This window comes from Vulpes vulpes, chromosome 6 (assembly GCF_048418805.1).
Source record: "Vulpes vulpes isolate BD-2025 chromosome 6, VulVul3, whole genome shotgun sequence".
NCBI classification, from domain to species: domain Eukaryota; kingdom Metazoa; phylum Chordata; class Mammalia; order Carnivora; family Canidae; genus Vulpes; species Vulpes vulpes.
The window spans coordinates 71,833,232-71,858,738 of NC_132785.1; the positions used below are offsets into that span (position 1 = coordinate 71,833,232).

Below are 25,507 nucleotides of genomic sequence, written 5' to 3' on the forward strand. Positions count from 1 at the left end.
CAAAATCAAAATGATTTAAAATAGGTAACACATAATCTTTTCAAAAGATATATACACCTCCTTGGAGCTTTGAGAAAATTGGAGTTCGAAAGTTTATGAATAGTTTATTACATTTCAATAAGTGTATCATGAATCAATAAAGCAAAAGTTAAGGACAATGAGCTCATTACCAAGCCAGTTATTGATTCTCAAGTTCCAAAATAGAATAGTACAGGAAGGATATGGAGTAATAGGATTTTTGTGATAACAAAAATTTAAGTATCTTAGGAAGACAGACCTAAAGAAATTATGACACAAAGGAATTTTCAGCAGTTACTTAGGATGTTTATTCAAATTAATTTCTTCATCTTTTGGTAATTAGAAATCTTATTTGGTGTTTACTCTTTAAAATATCTTTTCAAATAAAGTCAGAGGAGTTTGCAAAAAGTGAGTATTATTTTTTATTGATTCACATATTCTTTCAATTTCTTATATATCTTCCTCTCTTGACTGTAAAAAAATCTACCTTATTAGCTATCTATCATGTATCACCATTTTCATCAGCTCATGCTGTTCTAACAAAATACCATAGACTGAGTGGTTTGAACAACATAAATTTATTTTCCCACAGTTCTGGAGGCTACAAGTTCAAGATAAAGGTGTCAACATGGTCAATTTTTGGTAAGGGTTCTCTTACTAGCATGTAGGTAGCGCCCTTCTCACTGCATCCTCATGTGGTGGAGTGGAGAGCAAACAAGTTCTTTGGTGACTCTTCTTTTGAAGACTCTAATCCCATCATGAGGGACCCACACTTATGATCTCATTAACTCTAATTACCTCCCAAAGCCCCATCTCCAAATACCATCAAGTTGGGGGACTTCAACATATGAACAGGGGCAGGGCACAAACATTAACTCACAGAAAAAAACACTAGCTTGCAATCGGCAGGGAAATAACATGGAAAAGAACAAGTCAGCTTGTTTCCAAGTAATTCCTGTAGAAAGCTCCCCCTTTTCTTTTTTATAGTAATCTCATTAAGTAAGAAAGGACTTTCTAAAAAGCTTATGAACATTAATTTCACAAAGCGGTAACTTTTAAAAACCAAAGACAGAAAATGAGACATACATCATTTGGGAAAAAAACTGAGAAACAGAGTATTAATTAACCAATTGCATATCAAAGGAAAACAATTTTTAATTCTCATACCTTGTTCTTGTATCAACTAAAGATTCTTAAAATGATTTAAAGCACTTGGATGTCCTTAGAAAGTAATATAATGCACAATAACATTTCTACATTACATTTTCACAGATATTATTAAAAGGAATAGTAAATCACATTTTTTTAAATCACATTGTTTTCATTCAAAATATGGAAAACTGAAATAGTAAAACAAAACTGACAAAACTATAATCAGTTTGTGTGGGATTTTACCTAATTTTAATACAAATAGTTATTTTTATTACATGCTTCATACGTTTGAGGGTCTAAGAATTATTTTCCTTGATTGCACAAAACTGTTCACGCAAAATACTTAAATACAGCTCTCTTAGAACATTTCCACAATGACTATAAAGTGAATAGAAAGTATTTTTCAAGTTTTCAAGTGGAAGTGTAGGGGAGAGCAGAATGAAAGGTGACGGAGACCCAGAGTTTGGTGATTTGGCAAGGCAAGGTCATCCAATTAGCAGGCTGCAGAGGGACGGATGGGATCCAGGATGTTCTTGTCTAAAAATGCCGCAGATTAGTGTATTCAAGAAGAGGAAGAACATCTAATTTTGTTGAGATCATTTTATACCAGAAAACAACTGAGAAACTTTTAATTTTTCAAAACTCAATTAGGTGTGTGTATGGTCCATTGGTGTCCAGCTTTAACACTTGCCTATTCCCATAAGTACCATGTTCCACTACAACTCCAGCTTCAGCACACTTGCTATTGGCAGCTAATTCTTTTTCACATAGAGTCACAAATTGGGAATAAAGTTCTAAGCCTTCTTCTTTTCCAGAGTTAGAGTGATACTGCATATTTCTTCCTTTTACTCTCCCCCCAAGGGTGGCTTGAGGGATGATAAGAACATTGCCAGGTAGATCCAATATAGACACGTGCTTGCCATTTTCTGCTTCACTTAACTTCACGTTTAACAGTGTATTAACTGGGTGGGGAAGAAAGGGAAACACCTTGAAGTGAGAAACAAACATGAAGAAAACCAATAATCATTCAGTCAGCAAATCTGTTTAAAATCATTTGCTGGCTCATGATTTTTACCTCAAATCTCTATTCAGATTTAAAGAACTGCTCCATTAAGCTAAATGATCTAAGCATGAATAAGGCAAATTTCATGCAAAAAAATGGTATGATAGTTTAAATCCAAATGGGCAGTCAAGATTTCCTAACAATAAATTCATGCAGAAAGGACTAAAAATTTATACTGAAACCTCGAAATATTGTTGCCCCAGGGGGATACACAAAAAGATTTTGCCTTTTTGTTTCTTTTTATATTCCATAAGAAAATCTCATTGGAAAAAGGCTATGATGAATCCTATTCACACCAAATTCTACTTTACAACAAAGAATATTAAGTAGAAATCTTGTAGTAACTTAACTGCCTAGAATTCTAAGCTGAGACAAAGGTTCTAGGTTTATTCTGATTACAACCAGATAATTTTGCAGTTTCATAACCTCAAAGGCACTATTCAACACAGTCCAATCATTTGACAAATTGTAACCCATGGGAGAAAGGTAATCATCAGAAATTCACTGTTATAACAAAAAATGTAAATCAAAAGGTATACTGGCATTATGTTCATATACACACAAGAAAACATAGTGTTATTTTATGGCATTTATGAAATTATACTCATAGCTAATGAGAAATGTCAAAAGCCATAAATATTGGGGTGCCCGGGTGGCTCAGTTGGTTAAATGTCTGCCTTTGGCTCAGGTCACGATCCCAAGGGTCTTGGGGTTGAGCTCTGTGTCAGGGTCCCTGCTAAGCAGTTTCTCCTTCTCCCTCTGCCCCCTCCCTCCTTGTGCTTGCTCTCTCTCAAATGAATAAATCAAATCATTAAAAAAAGCTATAAATATCTATGTGTAGCTAAAAAATCTCAATTTAGAAAAACTTTACATTTTCAAAATAAACAAAAGAAATATAAATATATTTAATAATATAATATAAATAGCCTTAAGGTCTTCTTGACTCTATAAAGGGTATAAATAGCTTTTGCTTATAAAGAATATTCGTTAGGGGCCTCAGGGTGGCTCAGTCGGTTAAGCATCCCAACACCTGATTTTGGCTCAGGTCATGATCTCAAGGATGGCTGAAACTGAGCCCCTTGTCAGACTATATGCTCAGCGTGAAGTAGGCTTGAGATTCTCTCTTCCCATGCTTGCAGACACATTCTCTCTCTCAAATAAATAAATAAAATCTAAAAAAAAAAAAAAAAAAGAATATTCCTTAGAAGACCAATGGTAAAAGAAACTATATAAATCTCACACTCTTCCCCAGTAATCAGGCTTGAAAAGGTATACTTTCTAGTAGGGTGGTCAAAAGTTTCAAGTATCGGAGGATCTGTAGTAAATATCAGTAAGGATTCAGTATGGTTGTCCCACTCTACAAATCAGGGAATTAATCTGGTAGAAATCTGCCACGATGAATATCCAAATGAATTCCTAAGCTGTGCATTAAGCACTATCAATTTTCAACTAATATCTATTTTAAAATACCTCTAAATTTTTTCTATTATGAATAGGGCTTTGCTATATAGCTAGCAGTTGTTACTGATTGCTTCTAAGGAAACTGTAACTCTCCACAGCACTTCGTTTCTAGGGAAATCTCTATCCAGCTATCCAGGCCTCAGGCTAGTAACAGACTAAGTAGACAGTTTTGGAATAACAGGTGAGAAAGGGAAGTACAAATTATTATACTTCCACACACCTCCCTCTACTGGCTATAACTGAGAATTCAATTAATGTTATTAGTTTATATATATCACTATGTAGAAGTATATAAAATACAAATATAAATGTCAGTAAGTAGAGTTAAAACGACACAATGGATTAATGGCATGTTGGAAACTCAAAGATCTTAAGACAGGTTATCAATCAAGTATCTCTAATGATATTTATGGGAAGTTAAGCTTTGACAGGTCCTTGGATCTCAGTTCAATTATACTGAAGATGAATTGTGAGAGATTCTGCACATCTCTATGTTAGCCACGTTACCCCAGACTCTATGGATGTAACTGGTTATGTTCCCAAGGGGTACCTGATTTGATTAGAAAGATCTGAATCCATGTAGGAAGTATGAAATGGAGTTTAATATAATCCCATCACACTGGCTTACTTTGCCTCCTGGAAAAAGGGAAGTACAAGCTAACACTATCAATAACAGTGGGACTTTTCTGCTTATAACTCACACCAGCAGAATGAGTTAGAGTCACAAGACTGAGAATCATACCAAAGTTTGGTTTTAGACTGTCCACTAAAAGTTATGGTAGACCTCCTAATTCATCAGTCTTACTGCATGTTTTCAAAGTGAATTTAGACAAATAAATCCTGGAAGCACACAGGATTTATTTACTATAACACAAAATGTAGCTTGGATTTGGTTGGTTCATTTCATTTTATTATGATTCAGAGTCACTTAAAGTATGAAACAACTTTAGGAGTCAATCTTAAGTCACAATGACAAAAATTCTCTTCCTGTTTTTGCATATTTCTAGTATACTTTTTATGGTCAATAAAGATTTAATTCAAGGCAAAATATTAACTTAGGAAAATGGACAGAATGTCCAATAACCAAGCAGTATATCCTGGCAAATCATCCTCTGTAACAGGAGCCCTCATTTCATTTTCTCTCTTTTTTTAATGTCTATATCCTGCATGGGGCTCGAACTCACGATCTTGAGATCAAGAGCTGCATGCTCCATTGACTGAGTCAGCCAGGGGCCCCTCATCTTCTCTTTAAACCCTGTAAAGTTCCCCATTATCTTCCAGATTCAAATTTCAAACCACCAGTTATTGGTTTCCCACTCTCTCCTATCGTAGTCCTTTAGTCTAGTTTTCATCCTCTGACAAAGATGTCAAACATGTTTGATGTCTTGGTATAAAATTTCGTCTAGGAGCTTTTAGCCTTTTGTCCCAGCTGTGTCTCATTGGGCTATTTACCCTTGAGTTCCATTACCTGAAGCCCTTTTAGGTTAACTTCTGCATGTTGCAACTACCTATTTGTAAAATTAATATTTCTTATTAACCCAACTAATGGGTATCGTCCTCTACAAATAAAGAGAATATAGCCTCTCCCCAACCTTAGGGATAGTGTCATGAACTCAGGTTGTCTGGTTTTTTGTTTTTCCTTTTTGTATGAAATTATCTTATCTTAAAATAGTATTTTTTAAAGATTATTTATTTATTTATTCTTGAGACACAAAGAGGCAGAGACCTAGGCAGAGGGAAAAGCAAGCTCCCCATGGGGAGCCCGATGTGGGACTTGATCCCAAGATCCTGGGATCGCAACCTGAGCCAAAGGCAGATGCTCAAGCACTGAGACACCCAGGTGTCCCTATCTTAAGACAGTATTTGATGTGGTGCATCTGAATCTATGTAATTATCACAAAGAATGTGCAGTGCTATGGACTATCCAGGAATTTGGAAAACTGCAGGCAGGTAAATTATAGTTCAGAGATAACTGAACATTCCTTGCTTTTCTGTCCATGGAGGAGGTGTGCTTCTGATAACAATGAGCCTTCTTCAAGATGAGAACCTTATGTTTATATACATTTCTTATTTTATAAAGTGGATAAATAGTTAATTTAAAATTTTCCATAACAATGGTGAAAGACTTAGCTGTCCAGATTGTGGGACCCACATCTTCTACATATAATGTCACCTACATGCCCCTGTCAGGAACTTTGGGAGATAAGGAAACTATATTATGAAGCATCTGCCTCTTCCTATGTGGCCACTCTGCTTCTAACAAGTTTCTGTATCCTTCGCTGAATCTCAAGTGTGTTTTTTCTATGTGTGTATGTGTGTGTGTACACTCTTCTAAAGCAATCTATAAGCCATTTGAAATGGTGCAGATGTTTTGAAAGAATTCCACCATACCTGTTTACTTTAAACTTTGGAAAAGGCAAAAATAGTTAAAGCCAGCAACTGTAGAGTTCACTCATTTTAAAACTTATCAGTACAACTTAAGATTGTGCTTTTTACTCCTTCTGGTTCATATATGTTTCTTCTTTTTCCTTTTTCCTTTTTCCTTTTTCCTTTTTCCTTTCCTTTCCTTTCCTTTCCTTTCTTTCTTTTCTTTCTTTCTTTCTTTCTTTCTTTCTTTCTTTCTTTCTTTCTTTCTTTCTTTCTTTCTTTCTATTTTATTTTTATTTATTCATGAGAGACAGAGAGAGAGACAGAGAGATAGATAGAGAGAGAGAGAGAGGCAGAGACACAGGCAGAGGGAGAAGCAGGCTCCATGTAGGGAGCCCAATGTGGGACTTGATCCTGGGTCTCCAGGATCACACCCTGGGCCGAAGGCGGTGCTAAACCGCTGAACCACCGGGCTGCCCTCTTTTATTTATTTTTTAAAAAAAGATTTTTAAGCTTATTTGACGGAGATAATGAGCAAGACAGCACAAGCACGGGAAGCAGCAGAGGGAGAGAGAAAAGCAGGTTCCTCACTGAGCAGGGGACCTAATGTGGGGCTTGATCTCAGGACCCTGGGATCATGACCTGAGCAGAAGGCAGAGGCTTAACCGACTGAGCCACCCAGGTGCCCTCACTTCTACTTTTAACAAACAAACATCAAATACATACCCATTTTGGGAAGAAGTTCTTTATTAGCTCCCTTGAAAAAACACACATAGATTACTATTCCTCTCTGAACCTATGAGAAATCATCAGAGAAAACTCAGATTAGAAAAAAACTTCTACAAAAAAAAAAAAAAGAAAAAAACTTCTACATAGAGATATAGAGATAATGAATAAAATTTCAAAACTGTTATATAGAGATTAAACCCAAAGAAACACATTTTTATGACAGATGTTTAAAATATGTGAGAAAACAAAATCTTTTCCAACATATGGTCACCTTAGTTATCATTTCTTGCAAAAATTAAGTTCAAGATATAACCAAGAGGGGTGAAAACCACAAGTTGTACCCTCAAACATTTACTTCTAATCAATTTACAATCTAACCACTTCCAGTCATTATGACTATGAACTGGCTTCCTCTCCCTTAAGTAAGGCCAACACTTAGAAATGTTTAGTTTTCAGAGCCCCATTTATTCAACACCAAATGAATTCACATTATATTAGATATGGCCAATGTATAAGCAATTGCATGACTGATGTCTTTTGACATCATTACTCTTTATTCCTAATCCATTTATTTGCAGCTAATAAAACTAAGGGTCTGACTCTACTTCTATAAATTCCAAGAAACCATGCAATTATTTTCATTATTGTCAGTGCTTTATATTTTTATTTTTTAAAGATTTTATTTATTTATTCATGAGAGACACAGAGAGAGAGGCAAAGACATAGGCAGAGAGAGGAGTAGGCTCCTTGCAGGGAGCCCAATGTGGGACTCGATCCCAGAACTCCAGGATCATGCCCTGGGCTGAAGGCAGGTGCTCAATCGCTGAGCCACCCAGGCGTCCCTGTCAGTGCTTTAAATCAACATAGTGATTTAGCCTTGGAAACTGAATTTATGACACTAAGTTCTACATCATGAGGTTGTCTGTTATTAGAAGTGCTTTTTTTTTTTTTTAAGAGTGGGGGGAGGGGCAGAGGAAGAGAGAGAAACCCAACCAGTCTCCACCCCCATTGCACAGACTGCCTAAGAGGGGCTCTGATCTCACAACCCTGAGGCTATAACCTGAGCTGAAATCAAGAGCTGGATGCCCAACTGGCTGAGCTACCCACGTGCCTCAGGAATGTAAGCTTTTAAATATAATGATGTGGGTATTTATTAGTTCTTGTAGGATATATAAGGAAAAACAGAAATGATAAATGACTCTGATTTTGCTGGTAAGTGAATCATTAAATTTTTTTTATTTTGTAGATTAACCTTCTTGAGTCCAAGAGCTATTAAAAAGATTAAACGAATTAATATTTGTAAAGTGATTAAAACAGTGCTTACTTCATAGTAAGAGCTATGTAAGTGTTTAAGTGAGTATGTAAAAATAAATTTAAGGGCTGAAGCCCATTTTACAGTTTAATTTCCAAAGCACTTTACAGACCTAAGGACTCTATCTGTTGTTTGCATTTAAGTTCAACTGTATCTTACAGGCTTTATGTGTTAGCTCACAGTCTTCTATATAGACATAAATGCAGTTTTGCACTCACACTCGATTTACCAGTAAACAAGTAATTTTTAAGAAGTGCAAATGTGCTTCTGGAATAACCAAAGGTCTCCCAAGCACACCCATAGTAAGGAGCTAATAGGATGAATGTTACAGGTATCTGCACCACTGTCACAGGCCATGCCACTGGGATTTAGTACCAGCCAAAATCTCAAGCATATTCAGTGAAAATATCAGGCATATTCATATTTGGACACAATGTCAGAATTCAGCATCCAGTCATATGCAGAAAAAGACACCTGTTCTTTCCACCCATCTCATTACTTCCTCAGTAAGGTCTTTTCTTTTAGTTTATTCCAAAAATAGATCTTAAGTTGTGACTTACAAATTTCCCTCTTCAAGTCAGAACCACTTTCCTTGTAGCTTCTTTTGGTAGAAAACATTTTAAATATATAGGAAATTACATATAATCCTCACCACAGGTTTTTTAATTTTTAAGATTTATTTATTTATTTTAGAGAGTAGAGACAGAGAAAGCACAGGCATGAGAAGGGGGAGGGGCATAGGGAGAGACTCTTTAGCAGATTCCCGGTGGGGCACAGAGCCTGATGCAGGGCTGGATCCCACCACTCATCAGATCATGACCTGAGCGGAGATCAAGAGTAAGTTATTAACCAATTGAGCCACCCGGGCGCTCCTCTCACTATAATTTAAGAAAGTTCACTTCTTGGGAAGAAAAACATTAGCCTTTGACAGCAAAGGTCTAAATGAATAAAACTGAGAACACAAAGTAACCTTCAAATCTTTTGACAATTAAAACTATATATATATATATATATATAAAATTATAACTTCTAATAGAATAGGAAAGAGGATGCTTGAGAAAGAGGAAAAAATTTACTTTGTCACTACCTAATTACCTGTCAGCTCTTTATACTAATTTAGTTAGGTGTGGGAGTGGAAGGGAAAGCTTTAGAATAGCTTTTAAAGTTTATCAACACAAACTTATAGTTTGGAAAACTGCATAAAATATCTGATTTTGCATAAGGAGATGCGGCATGAAGAACATAAAAAGATAAAAACGATGGAAGAAATCTAAATGATTAAGTCTGGAATTTATAGTCTCATGAGTTAACTATAAAAATAGACAATTCTTTGGATAGGATGACAAACATGAACAAAATTCCACAATATGGAAGAGAAATCAAGAGCTCAAAAGTGGGGGCGGGGGGGGGTGCATAACAAAAACAAGAAACATGAATTTTTGAGAAGAAATGGGTAGGGGGAAATACAAGAATATTTCCACTTAATATATTAAGTGGAAAAACTCATTGGCTCTCTTCCCTGCACACCATTTAGAGAAGAAAAATATTTCAGCTCAGAAATGTTTATAAATACTTCTAAATTAGCAGAGGGTAACAGATTCTGATTTAAGAATAACCACCCACATATCATAGTTTATAGGTAACATTTATTTAATTAAACGATTTTATTTATTTATTCATGAGGAGGGGGCGCAGAGACGTAGGCAGAGGAGAAGCAGGCAGAGGAGAAGCAGGCTCCCCGCAGTCCGCCTCTGATGCGGGATTCGATCCCGGATCCTAGGGTCACGACCTGAGCCGAAGACAGACGCCAAACCGCTGAGCCACCCAGGCGTCCCTATAGGTAATATTTAACATAATGACTAGGATTGTGTTAAAGAAAGCTAGATCTGGGACCGAATACAGCTGACGAGTGAAAAAGATGCTCCTAAATTTTCAAGTACCTCCAAAAGCCTTAACTATCAACTAATCTTTTTCTTCCTCTTAACTTACTCCAAAAATAGGTCAGGGGCGATGAAGAACATTACTTGCTTTTGCATAAACGTGGGGCAGGCTGTTCTTTAAAAGGCAAATATTGGGATCCCTGGGTGGTGCAGTGGTTTGGCGCCTGCCTTTGGCCCAGGGCGCGATCCTGGAGACCCGGGATCGAATCCCACGTCGGGCTCCCGGTGCACGGAGCCTGCTTCTTCCTCTGCCTGTGTCTCTGCCTCTCTCTTTCTCTCTCTGTGACTATCATAAATAAATAAAAAATAAAAAATAAAAAATAAAAAAAGTAAAAGGCAAATATTAAAGTAGAAGGAAATCCTATTAGTGTCAATGTTTCAAGTTCTCTGGAGGAAACGCTGTTCAACACCACATTATACTAATAGTAGTAGTCTTTGTTTCAGGCAAGAAATAAGTATAATTTTGAAGTTTCTTGAAAAAAAAAAAAAAGCTAAAAATTCCACGGGAAATCTCATTTTCTGTGGGCAACGTAAGAGGGAATCCGGTGGGTCCTGGAGCACAAGTCAAAACAGGTCTTGAACATTTGCCGACGACTCTAACCTACAAGCTCAAACCAGCCCAGCACTGAGCACCAGCAGCCCCAGCAGAGCGGAGGGCGTGGCAGGGCCCTCACTCTTTTGAAGCAAAAGAGCTGAGACACGCCTCAGGGCCACGGAGCTCCGGCAGGCAGAAGGTGAGAGAAAGTTCCAATTCCCGCGGTCCTAACCAGAGGACACGCTCCTCCGCTGGCCCAACGGAGGGAGGTAAGAGGGAGAAGGTGCCGGAGAAGGCAAAGCCGTAGCGGGGCAGGCCAAGCCCGGGAGGCCACCGCGGAAGGCCGAGGGCTGGCCCAGCGCAAGTCCGCACCGCCGACAGCACGCGCCGGGCGCCACGCACCGCGCCACGGGGAGACGCGAGGGGCGGGAGGCCGATCCCCAAGACGACGCGGGAAGGGCCGCCCCTTCGCGCGGTACCGGGAGTGGCGGGGCTGACGTTACCTCCACCCACTGGCTCTCGGCGTCGCCCTCGGCTGGGCGTACTTGCAGCCTGGCGTGCAGGCACTGCTGCAGAAGCGCCCGCGCCTGAGGGATCCGGCAGCTGTCAGCCATGGCTCGAACCCGCGTGGCAACCCGACGCGTTCAAGGATCGCGCTGCGCAGGCTCCGCCTCCAGCGCGCAGGGAGGACGCGACGGGTCGTGGCGGCGGGACGTTCGTAAGGGCCCGTGACGGCACCCGTAGAGGGGCGGGGCCTCTGCCCGGTCCCAGGGTGACCCGGATGTATGGTCTTCAAAGACGAGGTACTAGTTCCTAGGCCGAAGCTGGCCAACTTCGTAGAAAGCGCTCGGTGTGTCCTTTAAACGAGTGGAAAAACTCATTGGCTCTCTTCCCTGCGCATCGTTTCGAGAAGAAAAATATTTCAGCTCAGAAAGCCTAAGTTTCCAGACGTTAAGAAATTTTAAATCTGCTTGGGTCCTTATTATGCCCATTTTGAAGGTCGGTAAATAGAATCAATTGAATCGCAAAACAAGCAGGAAGTGCAATTAAAAGCTATAAATCTTTCAAAATCTTGCTTACTCCAGTCAATAAAACAACGATGCCTCCTCTATCAGGAATGCCGTAAATCACTCGGATGCTGTAGTTCCCGAAAGATGTTGGTGTGCTGTGTGAACACACATTTGGAATTCGGTCTTTAGAAAATATCCTCGTTAAAAGGATGCGCACTCAGCCAGGAAAGTGTGTCATTGTTAAAAAAAAATTTTAACCTGCCGCTAATACAAAAATAAAACGACATATTCTGATGCACGTAATGATCTAAATTTTGTGGAGTAAGTACATATTCTTCTTTCCCGCACAACCTATTTCTTGAGCATGCATCAGATTAGCATTATTTTTCTATGGGCGTGGAGGGTTTAGATGAGGAATAATGGTGTTACCATGATTGCATTACTCAGGTCATTGATTGGGGCTCAGTTGGCACAATATGCCTATACATTCAGGTCTGTTGTTTTGAAAGATGACATCATTGACAGTGTTGCTATCCATATAAAGTAGTGTGACTGAAGAAAATAATCCATGCATAATCATCGGTCCTTTCTACACAACATTGAAGCTGCCTGTTTGCTGGTTATCTGGCAGGCTGCCTTACATTTTTTTTTTTTTTTTTTTTGTAAAAACCAAAAGCAAAATCTCATGTTATCTCTGATGGCTGCAGAGCACAGACAAGTTGTATTGTTCATGCCTTTATGTCATTATAACTGTTGAATCTGTTTTCTCTTCACTCCAAGACTCAAGCTTCACAGGGCTGTAAGGAACTTTGACATAAAGGCCTTTAGCCTTGACCCAAGGTAAGAGAGGACTATGATGTCCATTTGTATATGAGTACAGGAGACAGCAAGTTCTCTTGAAAATGGGATATATATAGTTCCCAGAGATCTTTCCACAATGAAGGGAGTTTAGCAAATTGGGAAATAATTCTTGTGAATAGGTGGAGTCTGGTTGGTAATGGTTAATCTCTCAAAAATCACCAGTTGCTTTAAACTCTTCTGTTAGGTGAAAATGTTTTGGACACTCCTGCAGGTGGTAGTATGTTGTGATTCACTTGTTCTTTCCTTCCACCTGTAGAGGGCAGTAGAGAGTATGCACTAAAATAGTCCTTTCTGTTTGTTTGGGTTTTTTTTTTTTTTTTTTTTTTGGACCGTCTATTCTGCTTCCACAAAGAATTTAGGAAGGCAAGACATACATGCAATAAAATGGTAAAATGTGAATAAACATAAAACACTAGAAGTAAAGAAAATAGAATTTTATCAGTAAGCCCCAGTGGGGGAAATTGGAAACAAACCACAGTTCTTGCCTTGAGTACTATTTAATCTTACAGAGGCTGGAAGAAATCTAGCCCCCTCCCCCACCCCCACTTGAAAGCTCAGAGATTTATATTTTTCAGTGGTTAGTGAGGGGATCAGGTTCTGAGAAATTAGTTCACACTAACTAAAATGGACATGAATTGGGGTAGAACCAGAATACTAATTTATTCATTTGTAATTAGAAATACTGCTGTGACATAGAGTGGAAATTCTCACATAGGGCATGATTGACACTTTTCCCCTTGCATTCAAGCATGTATACTAGGTCATGTTCAAGTCTCTTTACTAATTTACTATGAGAGAGAATCACTCTTCGCACAGGAAACTGAGGTTGGAAAGACCCATGTGGTTTCTGGCTTTAAGACACTTGCCACATGCATTAAGTCAGTGAGGAAAGAGGAAACAAACATATTTAAATGAGAACCTGAAACAAAAACTCCAATGGCAAATGCTCCAAACTGCAACAATATATTTTGTCATAGCCTCTTCCTACACATGTAGAAATGGAGGCCAGGAATGTTAATCCAGCCCAAACTCTTCTATATGGAAATACAAGGCCTGGGAAAATGACAGTTCCGCACCTAAGAGCTGAGTCTGTCTTTAACATGAATAGTTTGTATAACTAGGTAGGGGATGGCATTTGGAACTTGATCATTCTTTTTTCAGTTTGCTTTTTTAAATTCTTATTTAAAGAATAAGAATTCTTACTTACTGCACCGTTTATTGGTATGTTGCCTAGGTAACTTGATATTGCACCGTTTATTGGTATGTTGCCTAGGTAACTTGATATTGCAAGTGCTTTTAACCTGAAGGCAGTGATGTACATCTGGCAGTCTATAGTGTTTCCCCCTGGTAGGCTGATAAATTATCTTCATCTTTGGGTTATTTTTGAGTTCTTAGTGTTGTGGTAACTTAGCAAAGCATTGCACAACCTTTTGAATATTTGTATACTTGTGTTACCCATTTTGTCAAGTCAGGCCAAGCTGCTGTTGTAAGGGCTTTTTTTTTTTTTTTTTTTTTTTAAAGATTTATTCATTTATTTTAGAGAGGAGGGAGGTGGAGAAGGAGAGGCAGAGAGAAACTCAAGCAAACTCCATATTGAGCGGGGAGCCCAATGCAGGACTCAGTCTCAGGACCCTGAGATCATGACCTGAGCCAAAACCAAGAGTTGGATGCTTCACTAACTGACTGTGTGACCCAGGTACCCCTGTAAGGGCTTTTTATAATTTAGACACCTGTATCCTTTGTAGGAAAAAAATTGTGAAACATTTTGAATGGACAGAAGAGATTTCTAGATAACCTTTTAAGGGAATCCTGGAGCCTCTGGGGATTCCTTTGGTCCTATAGGGCTATATAGGATTTGTATATGACTAGGCTGTCTTACAACTCTTTAGAGATAGAAGTTAACTTGTTGAACACATATAGTAAGCAAATCAGTCTTATCCATAAAAATGTAAAATTTGATTATTACTCTGTAGATGCTGATTTTGCGCATTTTGCATCCCTTTATAAATACATTTCAACATTCCCTTCCTAACTACATATGTATAGCACCTTGAGTTTTCTCTCTTTTGAAAATAAAGTTTAATTTTATAGTAGATTTAGATTTGTAACAAAGATACAAAAATAGTACAGAGTTATATATACCTCACCCAATTCTGTCTTTTATTCACATCTCAAATTACTATGTTTGTCACAACTAAGGAACCAGCACTGGTACATTAATTAAACTCCATCCTTTATTAACATTTTGTTTATTTTACACTAAATCCTTCTTCTGGATTCTATCCAGAATATCAAATTGCATTTGGTAATCTTGTTTCCTCAGGCTGTGGCTGTTTCTCAGATTCTTCTTGTTTTTGATGACCTTGGCAGTTTTAGGGAATATTGGTCAGCTGTGTTGTAAGATGTCCTTCTATTGGAATTTGATATTTTTCTCATGATTAGACCAGATTATAGGTTTTTGAAGGAGGATCACAGAGTGAAGTGCTGTTCTTACTACATCATATCAAAGGTACATGGTGACATGTCTTTTTTTTTTTTTTAAGATTTTATTTATTTATTCACGAGAGACAGAGAGAGAGAGAGAGAGAGAGAGGCAGAAACATAGGCAGAGAGAGAAGCAGGCTCTATGCAGGAAGCCTGATGTGGGACTCAATCCTGGCACTCCAGGATCACTCCTTGAGCCAAAGGCAGATGCTCAACTGCTAAGCCACCCAGGCATCCCGACAACATGTTTTTTTTTACTGATGATAATCACCTTGATCACCTGGCTAAGGTGGTGTTTGCTAGGTTTCTCCAGAATAAAGTTACACCTTCCTCCTCTTTCCACAAAATACTCTTTGGAAGTACATCCTTTAACACAGCCCATACTCAAGGGGTGTTACTATCCACCTTTCTGAGTGAGGAATATCAATATAAATTATTTGGAATTCTTCATACAGGAGGTTTGAGCTCTCTTTTGAACTGGTTGTAATATATGACTGACTTCTTCCTTACTGAGTTAAATATTAATGAAATAAAAATCTTTGACACATGTTGATTTTATATTTGTATGAGATTTGCAACTTTATTCTTTTAAAACTTATCCTTTTGTATTCCCCTACCAAGATATGTTGTGGGAATTATCTTTTATATAGTTCTTTGACATCTGTGAGCCAATGCCTTACACCAATATATTATTTTAAAAAGAATATACTGAATATTATGTATCATCAAAGAATATAAATTATTTTATCATACTAACTGTATCAGTCAGGGTCCCATCAGGAATCAAATATGTTCTAAATAGGATAACCTGGGAAAGTGTTATTTACAAAGGTGTGGGTATAGGGGATCTATAGGGGTAGTATAGTAACCCAGGGCATAGTAGCAGCTGATATGTTTGTTGCTTGCCCCTTGGCCTGAAGGGAGAAGGGAAAGGAGTCTGGAATTGAGAGGTAGAAACTTAAGAGGAGTTCTGCTAAGAAGCTCAGCCAACTCCAGTAGACCCTTTTGGGAGGGAGTTAGGGGAATAAATACCTGACCCTGTTATCCATCTTTCTTGCATTTCCGCCCAGAACTCCCCACTGGAAAAACCCTACCAGAAATAGGGAAGCAGAGGATCTGTTGCTGACCCAGGCTCCAGGGCAGAAGGCAGGGTGGAGAATACTTGAATGTGGATCTGAAAGGCAAGCAAAAGACACTAAGCACACTGACTGAAGAGGTTTTTAAAAGCTACAATGGGGACTCTTTGGTCATCTTTTTGTTGGAAGAGGACAGCTGGGGAGACAGAGATAGCTACAGGTAACGTTTCTGATGAAACTCCTTAATTTCTCTATGAGTTTAGAGAGGTGAAGTTAGACTTTGTGAGTTATCAGTGTAAGATGAGCCAAGGTCCTTGCATACCTTCCTCCTCCCTTTTTTTTTTCTAGTTATTGGAACTATGACTAAGACATCAGAGAAGAAAGGTTGCTGGGATCCTTGCCTTTGTGAAAATGCGCTCTACACAGCCCAACTTGCTGCCTGCAGGAGATGGAGCTGCAGCTTCCAAGGAGTCTTGCAGAATTGGATAAGAGGCATATTACAGGGGGCCATTAAAGACTTAAATCCCGAAGAGCTCTCATGGAATCCTTTGTACCATAAGGGAAGAGACTCCGATCAGATTTGATTTGATATAGAAAAAATAATGAACCGTTTTTACTGTTTCTGAGTGTTGTAACTAAATAAAGTTCATATGGACTCCAGCAGGAAGTGAATAAATAATAGAGATTTCAATAATGAATTGTTCATATACACCTAAATCTTCTATTGCACTTGCTTGAGATGGAGAAGAGAAAAGGCATTTCCCTTTTCCCTGGTTGTCTGTTCCTTTTGACAAGGGAAGTGAAAGAAATACTATAGATTCTTGGTTTGCTTAAGGAAGAACATTCTAAACCTCACAAATGGTATTAAAGTGCATGCTTGTATTTATCCAATTGTTTATCATAAATGTTTGTCTAGGACAGCCCCGGTGGCGCAGCAGTTTGGCGCCACCTGCAGCCTGGGGTGTGATCCTGGAGACCTGGGATCGAGTCCCACATCGGGCTCCCTGCATGGAGCCTGCTTCTCCCTCTGTCTGTGTCTCTGTCCCTCTCTCTCTGTGTCTATGAATAAATAAATAAAATCTTAAAAAAAAATAAAGGTTTATCTATTGTGTTAGATACCAAATTAAGTGCTAGAAATACATGAGAAATAAGATGCAGGTTTTACTCTCAGGGGTCTCAGGTTTTAGTGAAGAGACAAGGAAAACAATGGGGAGCATTAGAAAAACTGTTTCTCTTTCCACCAGTGTATTCTTTCCCTCCTCATAGGGGAAGGACAGGACTTGGAAAGGAAATCACCTCCTGGAAGCCCTGAGTTCAACTAAACTGAGATGGCTGGCCTTAACTGGAGGGAAGATAAGGTCTTCAACCGAAACAATCTGACATAAACTAGATTTTCTGGGTCTATCACAACTAGTCAACTTTCTCTTCTCCTTTTATAGCACTTCCCTATATAGGAATCAAGCAACCTGCAGGGATCCAAAGTACACTCCAGGCTTGACCTCCAACTCAAAAGGTTTTCCTTCCTTTAGGCCACAATCCAAAGTCTGATATTTTAAGTTACTGTGTTTGGGTGCACTTTGCTGGGCATGAAGCTGATTAAAATAACTCCCATTAACTTGTGAATGAAATGTAACATTCTTAAAAGGTATATTTGCATTTTAATGACAGTCCCTTAACACAAATGAATCTCTAATTAATAGAATGTGTGAGAGTTACTTTTTGTGGGAAGAAGGAAGTGGAATTACTCCTTAATTCTCCAGGTATGAAAGAGTTGCTACTCCAGAGCCTCTGGATTCTCACCTCCCAGACACTACTCAGCACGATTCAATTTTGTTTCTCTTCCTGAAGCTAACCATTTTGAAAAGCTTTTTAGGTTAAGTACAATGGACATCATCATCTTTTGAATAGCTTTTATCTTTGGGGAAATTCCCATATTATGAGTATCTTTTTCCCTCTCAGGTGGAAATCAGAACTCAGCTCCCCAGTCTGCTTTGGGGCTAGGATGCAGGCATGCCAATTAGATACCTTTATGCAAGATTAAATTTGGAGGTGAACAATGTGAATAAATGGCTCTGCATGGGGCTTCTGTGTTCATCATGGCGGTGTTGGCAGAGCTCTCAGGCACAGGACAGTTCAAGACTTGATGCAGAAATGGCATTGGTGTCAGCAGCAGTAAAACCAAGTTGCTGGTATTTGAGGCTCAGTAGAAGCAGTAGCAGAAGCTGGCGCTATTAACTGAAATAGAGAACACCAATGACAAGGTTCCTGATCTGGGTGGTTCTGTGGCAAAGTTTTGAGTACTGTTACTCAAAACTTAGTCTTGAATATTTCTCCAGGCACCCCGATAATTCTGTGAGCTACTTAATATCATTTAATAAATCGGCTTTTGGTCAAACCAGCAGAATGAAATCTACTGTTTGCAAATAATTGACACAGGAGTCATCTTCAACTTTCCCCTCTGTTTTGACATCTCAGCAGAATATATAGGAGAAGACTCTCCATCCCCGCTCCTACTGTTTTAGTTCAGGCCACATCATCTGTTACCTGGATTACTCCAATAACTGTCCAGTTTGACCACTCACCTCCAGTTTTGATCTCTTCTCAGAGCAGCCAGAGTGATGTTCTTAAAATGAAAATTGAATTCTATCACTCTTTGGCTGTAGATCTTGTAGTGACTCCCTAATGCCCTCAGAATAAAGTCTAGGATGGAGTCCCAACTCCTTGGCAGGGGCTTTCAAGATAGAGGTCTAGTTGACTTTTCCTGTTCATCTTGGTCATGCCTGCTTCTCACATTTATACTCCAGTCATACTTTTTTCTTGCTCTGAACCAGCAATAATGGATCCCCTGGGATCTAATTAGAAATGCAGAATCTTGGGGCACCTAGGTGGCTCAGTTGGTTAAGTGTCTGACTCAATTTCAGCTGGGGTCATGATCTCAGGGTTGTGAGATTGAGGCCTGAGTCTGGCTCCTCCCCTCAGATCAGAGTCTGCTTGTCTCCCTTTTCCTCTGCCTCTCCCCCACATGTGTCTGCTTGCTCTCTTTCAAGTAAATAAATACTTTTTTAACTTGTAAAATATTTTATTTATTTATTTGAGAGAGGAAAGTGCACAAGCAGGGAGAGGCTCAGAGGAAGAGGAAGAAGCAAACACCCCGCTGAGCAGGAAGCCTGATGTGGGGCTGGATCCGAGGACCTGAGATCCACAACCCCAGCCAAAGGCAGATGCTTAACCAACTGAGCCACCCAGATGCCCCCAAAATAATTTTTTAAAAGATTTTTATTTATTTATTCATGATAGACATAGAGAGAAAGAGAGGGGGTCAGAGACACAGGCAGAGGGAGAAGCAGGCTCCATGCAGGGAGCCGGACGCGGGACTTGATCCTGGGTCTCCAGGATTGCGACCCGGGCCAAAGGCAGGCACCAAACCACTGAGCCACCCAGGGATCCCCTAAATCTTAAAAAACAAAACAAAACATAAGCTTAGCCTTACTCCATTTTGGATGAAATACTATCAGCGTTTTAATAAGATCAGTAGGTGATTTGTATGCATATTTACATTTGGAAGGTGCTGCTTTATGGCATCATGCTTTCTTTCCTTCTGGGGCTTTTACACATTCTGCTTCCTCCTTTGTATTACCCTTACCCTTCTTTATATATTTAACTGTTCTCTAAGATTCATCTGGGAAAACTCTGACTAGTGAAAACTGGTTGGGATCCCTGGGTGGCTCAGCGGTTTAGCGCCTGCCTTTGGCCCAGGGCGTGATCCCGGAGTCACGGGATCGAGTCCCACGTCGGGCTCCGTGCATGGAGCCTGCTTCTCCCTCTGCCAGTGTCTCTGCCTCTCTCTCCTCTCTCTGTGACTACCATGAATAAATAAATAAATCTTTAAAAAAAAAAAAAAAAACTGGTTGATTTCCTCAAACATGGCACTTAATCCTTTGTACCATGCTGACCTTTTAACTTGTTTTTCTTTCCTCCTAAACAGAGGTTTCTGCTCTGGTTGTCCTTAGAGTCAGCCTAAGAACTTCAAACAAACAAACAAACAAACAAACCCCCCAGATATCTGGATCCTATCGCTAGAGATTTTGGTTTTAATTGATTTGAGTAAGGCCTCAATACTGGTATTTTAAAAATTGTTCCAGATAATGATAACATGGAGCCAAATTCAGCACCAGCACACAAGACTTTAAGCTCCTTGAAGATAGGGATTGTGTCTTTCCGCTGTTGTAGTCTCAGAGCTCAGATTCTCATATTGCAGGTACATAAACTATACTAGTATGTTTCACAGGGCTATGGATTTGGTATCTGTTGTGCACACCATGCTACCTTACACTCCAGCCCCCCCATATGTTAGCAGCTGGGCATTCATCTCACTAAAACAAAGAGCCATTTCTTGAGGAAAGAACTTGAGCTGGCATTTGAAACATGTCTCTAGTCATCTCTGAATTCTTTTCTTGAGCCAGTTTGATCCTGATTAATGAAGCAGGTTTACATAATTGGATGCTAATAGGCACATTGTTCTGAAGGATTGTCTCCAAATACTGGTTCCAAAAACAAAGCCACTAAGTCTTTGTTTATAAACCTCTTAGGTCCTCAGAATTCACAATGGGAGATTGGTGAGATCAATACAACTACAATAGATTTTCTCAAAGTTAACCATAGTTTTATGAGAAGTTAAAAAAATATATTCTGGGAGAATTTTCTTAAGTTTACATCCCCATTTTCTTAAAATTTAAAGTGACAAGTTAAAAAAATATCTCTTAATAATATATTTATCTAGTGTTTTATATTTTAGAAGCAACTTCATATCCACTTCTCATTTAAGAGCTGTCCCCACATTATAGATGAGGAAGCTAAGGCTCAGAAAATTTGGATAACCTGCCTCATATAAAACACTAAGCTAGAGGCAAAGCCAGACCACCACTCAGATCTACTGATGATAAGCTCAATGCTACTTTTTAACTTTTACTTTGTGTGTGGATCCTGACATTTTCTAGGCATTTGTTTGATTTTTGCAGCCAAAAAGGTGACTTCTGTTGAAATAAACTTATTAGGTAGATCTGGGCCCAGCCTCACTGCCTCCTAGCAGCGACCTCAGGCAGTGAGTATAATAGTTAAGAGCATGGGTTCTAGTACCAGGCTGCCAAGGCTTATAATACTGGTTCTTCCAATTTCTTATTCTATGGCCTTGCAAAAGTACATCACTTTCATAACCTGTAAAATAGGGATAATAATGTGACCTAATTCATAGAATTGCTATAGGATTAAGTGAGTTATTTTTGGTAAAGCACACAGAATCATGCCTACACACAAGGTAAGTGTTATGTAAATCTTTGTTAAATAAAAATCTGGTTCAATCTTATTATTTTATACCTGGGGTAACTTTTCTTTTTTTTTTTTTTTTAATTTTTATTTATTTATGATAGTCACAGAGAGAGAAAGAGAGAGAGGCAGAGACACAGGCAGAGGGAGAAGCAGGCTCCATGCACCGGGAGCCCGAAGTGGGATTCGATCCCGGGTCTCTAGGATCGCACCCTGGGCCAAAGGCAGGCGCCAAACCGCTGCGCCACCCAGGGATCCCTGGGGTAACTTTTCAAATCACATATTGTGATAACCCATTATTCAGTTTTCATTAAGTATCTTTTATTGGATACCAATTGTATATACTATTATAGAAATAGTATGACTGATAGGCTGCTTCTGTCCTTGAGTTTACAATCTACCGAGAAATGGAACCAAATAATAAAAAAAAAAAGAGCACTTCCTTGTTTGTTATTGTAGCAAGTTTGAGAAGGAAGATAAAAGGCTGTCTCCGTAGCTTCTAGGTTTCCAATGCTATTCTTGATTTCAAAGAGTCATATGTTTCATCCAATAACTTCCTTAAGTCCTGCATCATAAATTTCAGTGGCTTTGTCAGGACATACAAGTGTGCAGAGGGAAGAAGCACTGGCCCCTGCTTACTGCAGGGATACTTGGAGCCACAGCCTGCTCATCAATCCTACTCCTCCTATTCTATGAAAAATGGTTCCAGCTCCAAAAGCATGAAATAGGGGCCAGCAATGAAAATTGTCAAATATGCAAAGGTCTTTGTCCCTCTTATTCAGAGAGAAAGAGAGAGAGAGAGAGAGAGAAAGGGAGAGAGACCAAGTCGCCAGATTCCAGAGAGGTAGTGATGCCAAGTCAATTAGCAGGGTTTCTAGGACATCAAACTACTATTACTTTTCTTTTAAAAAAAAAGTTAATAATGAAGGTTAATTTTCCTTCCTTTCTGTAACCCCTTGTAATTAATATTGTCCATTCTGGGGATTTCTGTGGCTTGGAATGGTTTGTGCAAAGCCAGCTGGAATATTTAGGGATTGACTGTTGTGGCCTAAATGTCTGCATTCTGTATCAGTTGAACTAGATAGATAGAACTATCTATTGACTGATAGAACTAATGAACTAAATATGTGAAAGGTAATATGTCAGTGATACTATATGGTCTTACATAATTTAGGTGCTCTTATATTATAAAAACTTGAAGCAAAACTTGAAAACCAGGGAAGATAAATTCATATTGTTATGACTATTCTAAAATTAAATACATCATGACATTACCTAGGCAGATTCTTAAACATTTATAATTATCAGTCACATATTTCTTTTTTTTTTTTTTTTTTTAATTTATGATAGTCAGAGAGAGAGAGAGGCAGAGACACAGGCGGAGGGAGAAGCAGGCTCCATGCACCGGGAGCCCGACATGGGATTCGATCCCGGGTCTCCAGGATCGCGCCCTGGGCCAAAGGCAGGCGCCAAACCGCTGCGCCACCCAGGGATCCCTCAGTCACATATTTCTAAGACTATTCAATCTATGGGTATTGAAAAGAGACATTTAAGATATCATTACATTGAAAATATTAAAGTATAAATTCTTTATACTTTAAGAGAGATATGAAAAATAAGTGCTTTGTCATCCTCATGTTAAATTTTGTTCATATCAATTAAATAATTTAGGTGCCATGTAAATAAGAAGGATCTTAGTTCAGATGTCTTTTTGTTAGATTTTGTGACAGAAAATTCAGATCAGTGGACACTATTGGTATTTAGAAATTGATATGCCTATAGCCTCAAAAACCAAAGGTTAAGAATCATATTTGCATCATTTCACACCAACTGGGATGAGTATAATTGAAAAAAAAAAGGAAAATAATAAGTGTGGGTAAGGGTGTGGAGAAAGGGGAAATTTTGCACATTGCTGGTGGGAACATAACATAGTGAAGCTTCTGTGGAAGAGTATGGTGGTTCCTCAGAAAGTTGAACATAAAATTGCCATAAGACCCAGTAACTTAAAATAACTCAAAATAATTGAAAACAAGGACTCAAACACATACTTATCAGTGTTCACAGAGCATTATTCACAATGGCCAAAGGTAGAAACAACCCAAATGTCCTTTAACAGAAGAATGGATAAACAAAACACACAATGGAATGAACATACAGTAGAATATTATTTAGCCATAAAGAATAAAGTTCTGATACATGGTACAATATAGATGAACTTTGAAAACATTATGCTACACAAAATAGGCCAGACACAAAATAAGAAATGTTGTATCTATCTACTTATATGGAATATCTAGAATAGCAAATTCACAGAGACAGAAAGCAGATTAGAAGTTATGAGGGGTTGTAGGGAAGGGGAAATGAGGAGTTACTAGTTAATGGGTGCAGAGTTTCTCTTTGGGGTAATAATTTTTTTGGAAATAGTGGTGGTGGTTGCAAAACACTTAATGCCACTGAAATGTACATTTTAAAATGGTGAAAATGGCAAATTTTATGTTGTTTATATTTTACCGCAATAAAAACAGTAAAAATAATGACCTTTGCAACATCACCCATTGCTTGCTTTCTTAAAGCCTCTTTAATATTCATAGATCTAACCATAATACAGCCTGGATGTCTCTATAATAGAGGGATTATATTACATAAAAGTAGAAGGTACATCTCTGGTGGTATAATTGACTAAGAGTCCATTGTCTGCTCTGGGATCCAAAATTTAAATGTAGGCTTCCGAATTTAGGTTTTGTGTCCTTTCTGCCAAAAAGTCCTCACTTAATGTTGACTCAAACAGAGCAAGAATGGACCTTTTGAAAATATTTTTGAAGTTCTCCCCAGTAAGCAGGTAGAGTGTAGGAGAAAAGATGGCATAGAAAGAAATAGTTATCACTGTAAGTATCTGAGTCAGCTGTAAAAGTACTGATTGGTTCTTAGTGAGAAGTAAGCCCTGGTGGACATGGTAGGGCATCCAGCACACAAAGAAAGAGATAATGGCAGTCACCATGACTTTGAAGGGCTTATTGGATTTAAACAGGCCCCTCTCTTTCATCTTGTTGGCTACTCTTTTATAACAAAGGGTGATGATAAAGAAAGGCAGAAGGAAGCCCAGCAAGAAGCGGCCAATGAAAAAGGCTACATGAACCTTTTCCCTTAATATTTGCATCTTTTTGCTTTCCCAGTTAGGAGACACAGCATAGTTATTTTGGCAGGTCACTCTTCCTTTATGGTCATCATGTGTCTCCCTGAAAATCAAATAGGGCATGCCGAGGGCAATGGCAGAGAGCCAGATTACCAGGATGATGCTGGAAGCCCAGCGTGGGGTTCGGTGCAGCTGTGACCACACTGGGTGAAGAGTGAGAAGGTAACGGTCAACGCTGATGGCTGAGAGGAAGAAAATGGAGGCAAACATCCCCACTGACAAAGTGGCATTGAAGACCTTGCACATGGCAGTTCCAAAGCTCCAGTGATTGTCCTGAAGGTAGGTGGTGGCTATAAATGGTAGAATCAACGTAGAAATAAAATATGAGAGAATGAGATGAAAAAATAAGAGCGTATTGACAGTCTTTTTCATCTTGAATTTAAGCACCCACAGGTAGAGACCATTGGTGATGGAACCAATTATAACGGACATGCACAGAAGAAAGGCGATGATCGCGTTTGAGGCAGGAGCTGGAAAGTGAGTGCTGTTTCTTCCTAAAGTGGAGACATTGAGCAAATCAGTAAAGTTGATCAGATCCATAATTACCTGTAGAGAGAGACAAGGAAAATAACCACAAAAAAGAAGCAAAAAAAAAAAAAAAAAAAAGGTTAAATATGGAAACGCAAACAGTAATTTTTGCATAGTAATAGTCAAAATGCTACTGTTTTTATTTATTTTATTTTATTTAAATTCGATTAATTAACATATAATGTATTACTGGCTTCAGAGGTAGAGTTCAGTGATTCATCAGTCTTATCTAATACCCAGTGCTCATTACATCATGTGCCCTCTTTAATGAAAATGACACTATTTTTAAAATGGTAAACAAAGGGGCACTTGGCTGGCTCAATTGGTAGAACATGCAATTCTTGAATTCAGGGTTTTGAGCTCAAGACCCACGTTGGGCATGGGGCCTACTTAAAAAAATTATAAAATGACAAACAATATTTCCACAATATTACAAATCAGATATTTTCTTAAGCC

General features: G+C 38.7%; 2 protein-coding genes and 1 long non-coding RNA gene across 5 annotated transcripts; 1 reads left to right on the plus strand and 2 right to left on the minus strand.

Annotated features, from left to right (window-relative positions):
* Positions 1 to 577: 577 nt before the first annotated feature.
* On the minus strand, positions 578 to 11,252 carry DTD2 (D-aminoacyl-tRNA deacylase 2). Its single transcript, XM_026007677.2, has 3 exons — positions 11,081 to 11,252; positions 6,788 to 6,857; positions 578 to 2,132 (listed from the first exon to the last, which is right to left on the minus strand). Exons 1-3 carry the CDS (start codon positions 11,189 to 11,191, stop codon positions 1,807 to 1,809), a joined length of 507 nt encoding a protein of 168 aa, XP_025863462.1. The 5' UTR covers positions 11,192 to 11,252; the 3' UTR covers positions 578 to 1,806.
* On the plus strand, positions 11,235 to 17,104 carry LOC112926597 (uncharacterized). 3 transcript variants are annotated; one of them, XR_012002128.1, is made up of 5 exons: positions 11,235 to 11,908; positions 12,368 to 12,427; positions 13,989 to 14,152; positions 16,003 to 16,228; positions 16,357 to 17,104. It is a non-coding gene; the product is annotated as an uncharacterized lncRNA (long non-coding RNA). The 3 variants fall into 3 exon arrangements; XR_003236359.2 differs by having other exon boundaries at positions 13,989 to 14,144; XR_012002127.1 differs by having other exon boundaries at positions 13,989 to 16,228.
* A 6,939-nt stretch (positions 17,105 to 24,043) lies between these two features.
* GPR33 (G protein-coupled receptor 33) lies at positions 24,044 to 25,063 on the minus strand. Its single transcript, XM_026007475.1, has one exon. It carries the CDS (start codon positions 25,061 to 25,063, stop codon positions 24,044 to 24,046), a length of 1,020 nt encoding a protein of 339 aa, XP_025863260.1.
* Positions 25,064 to 25,507: the final 444 nt, after the last annotated feature.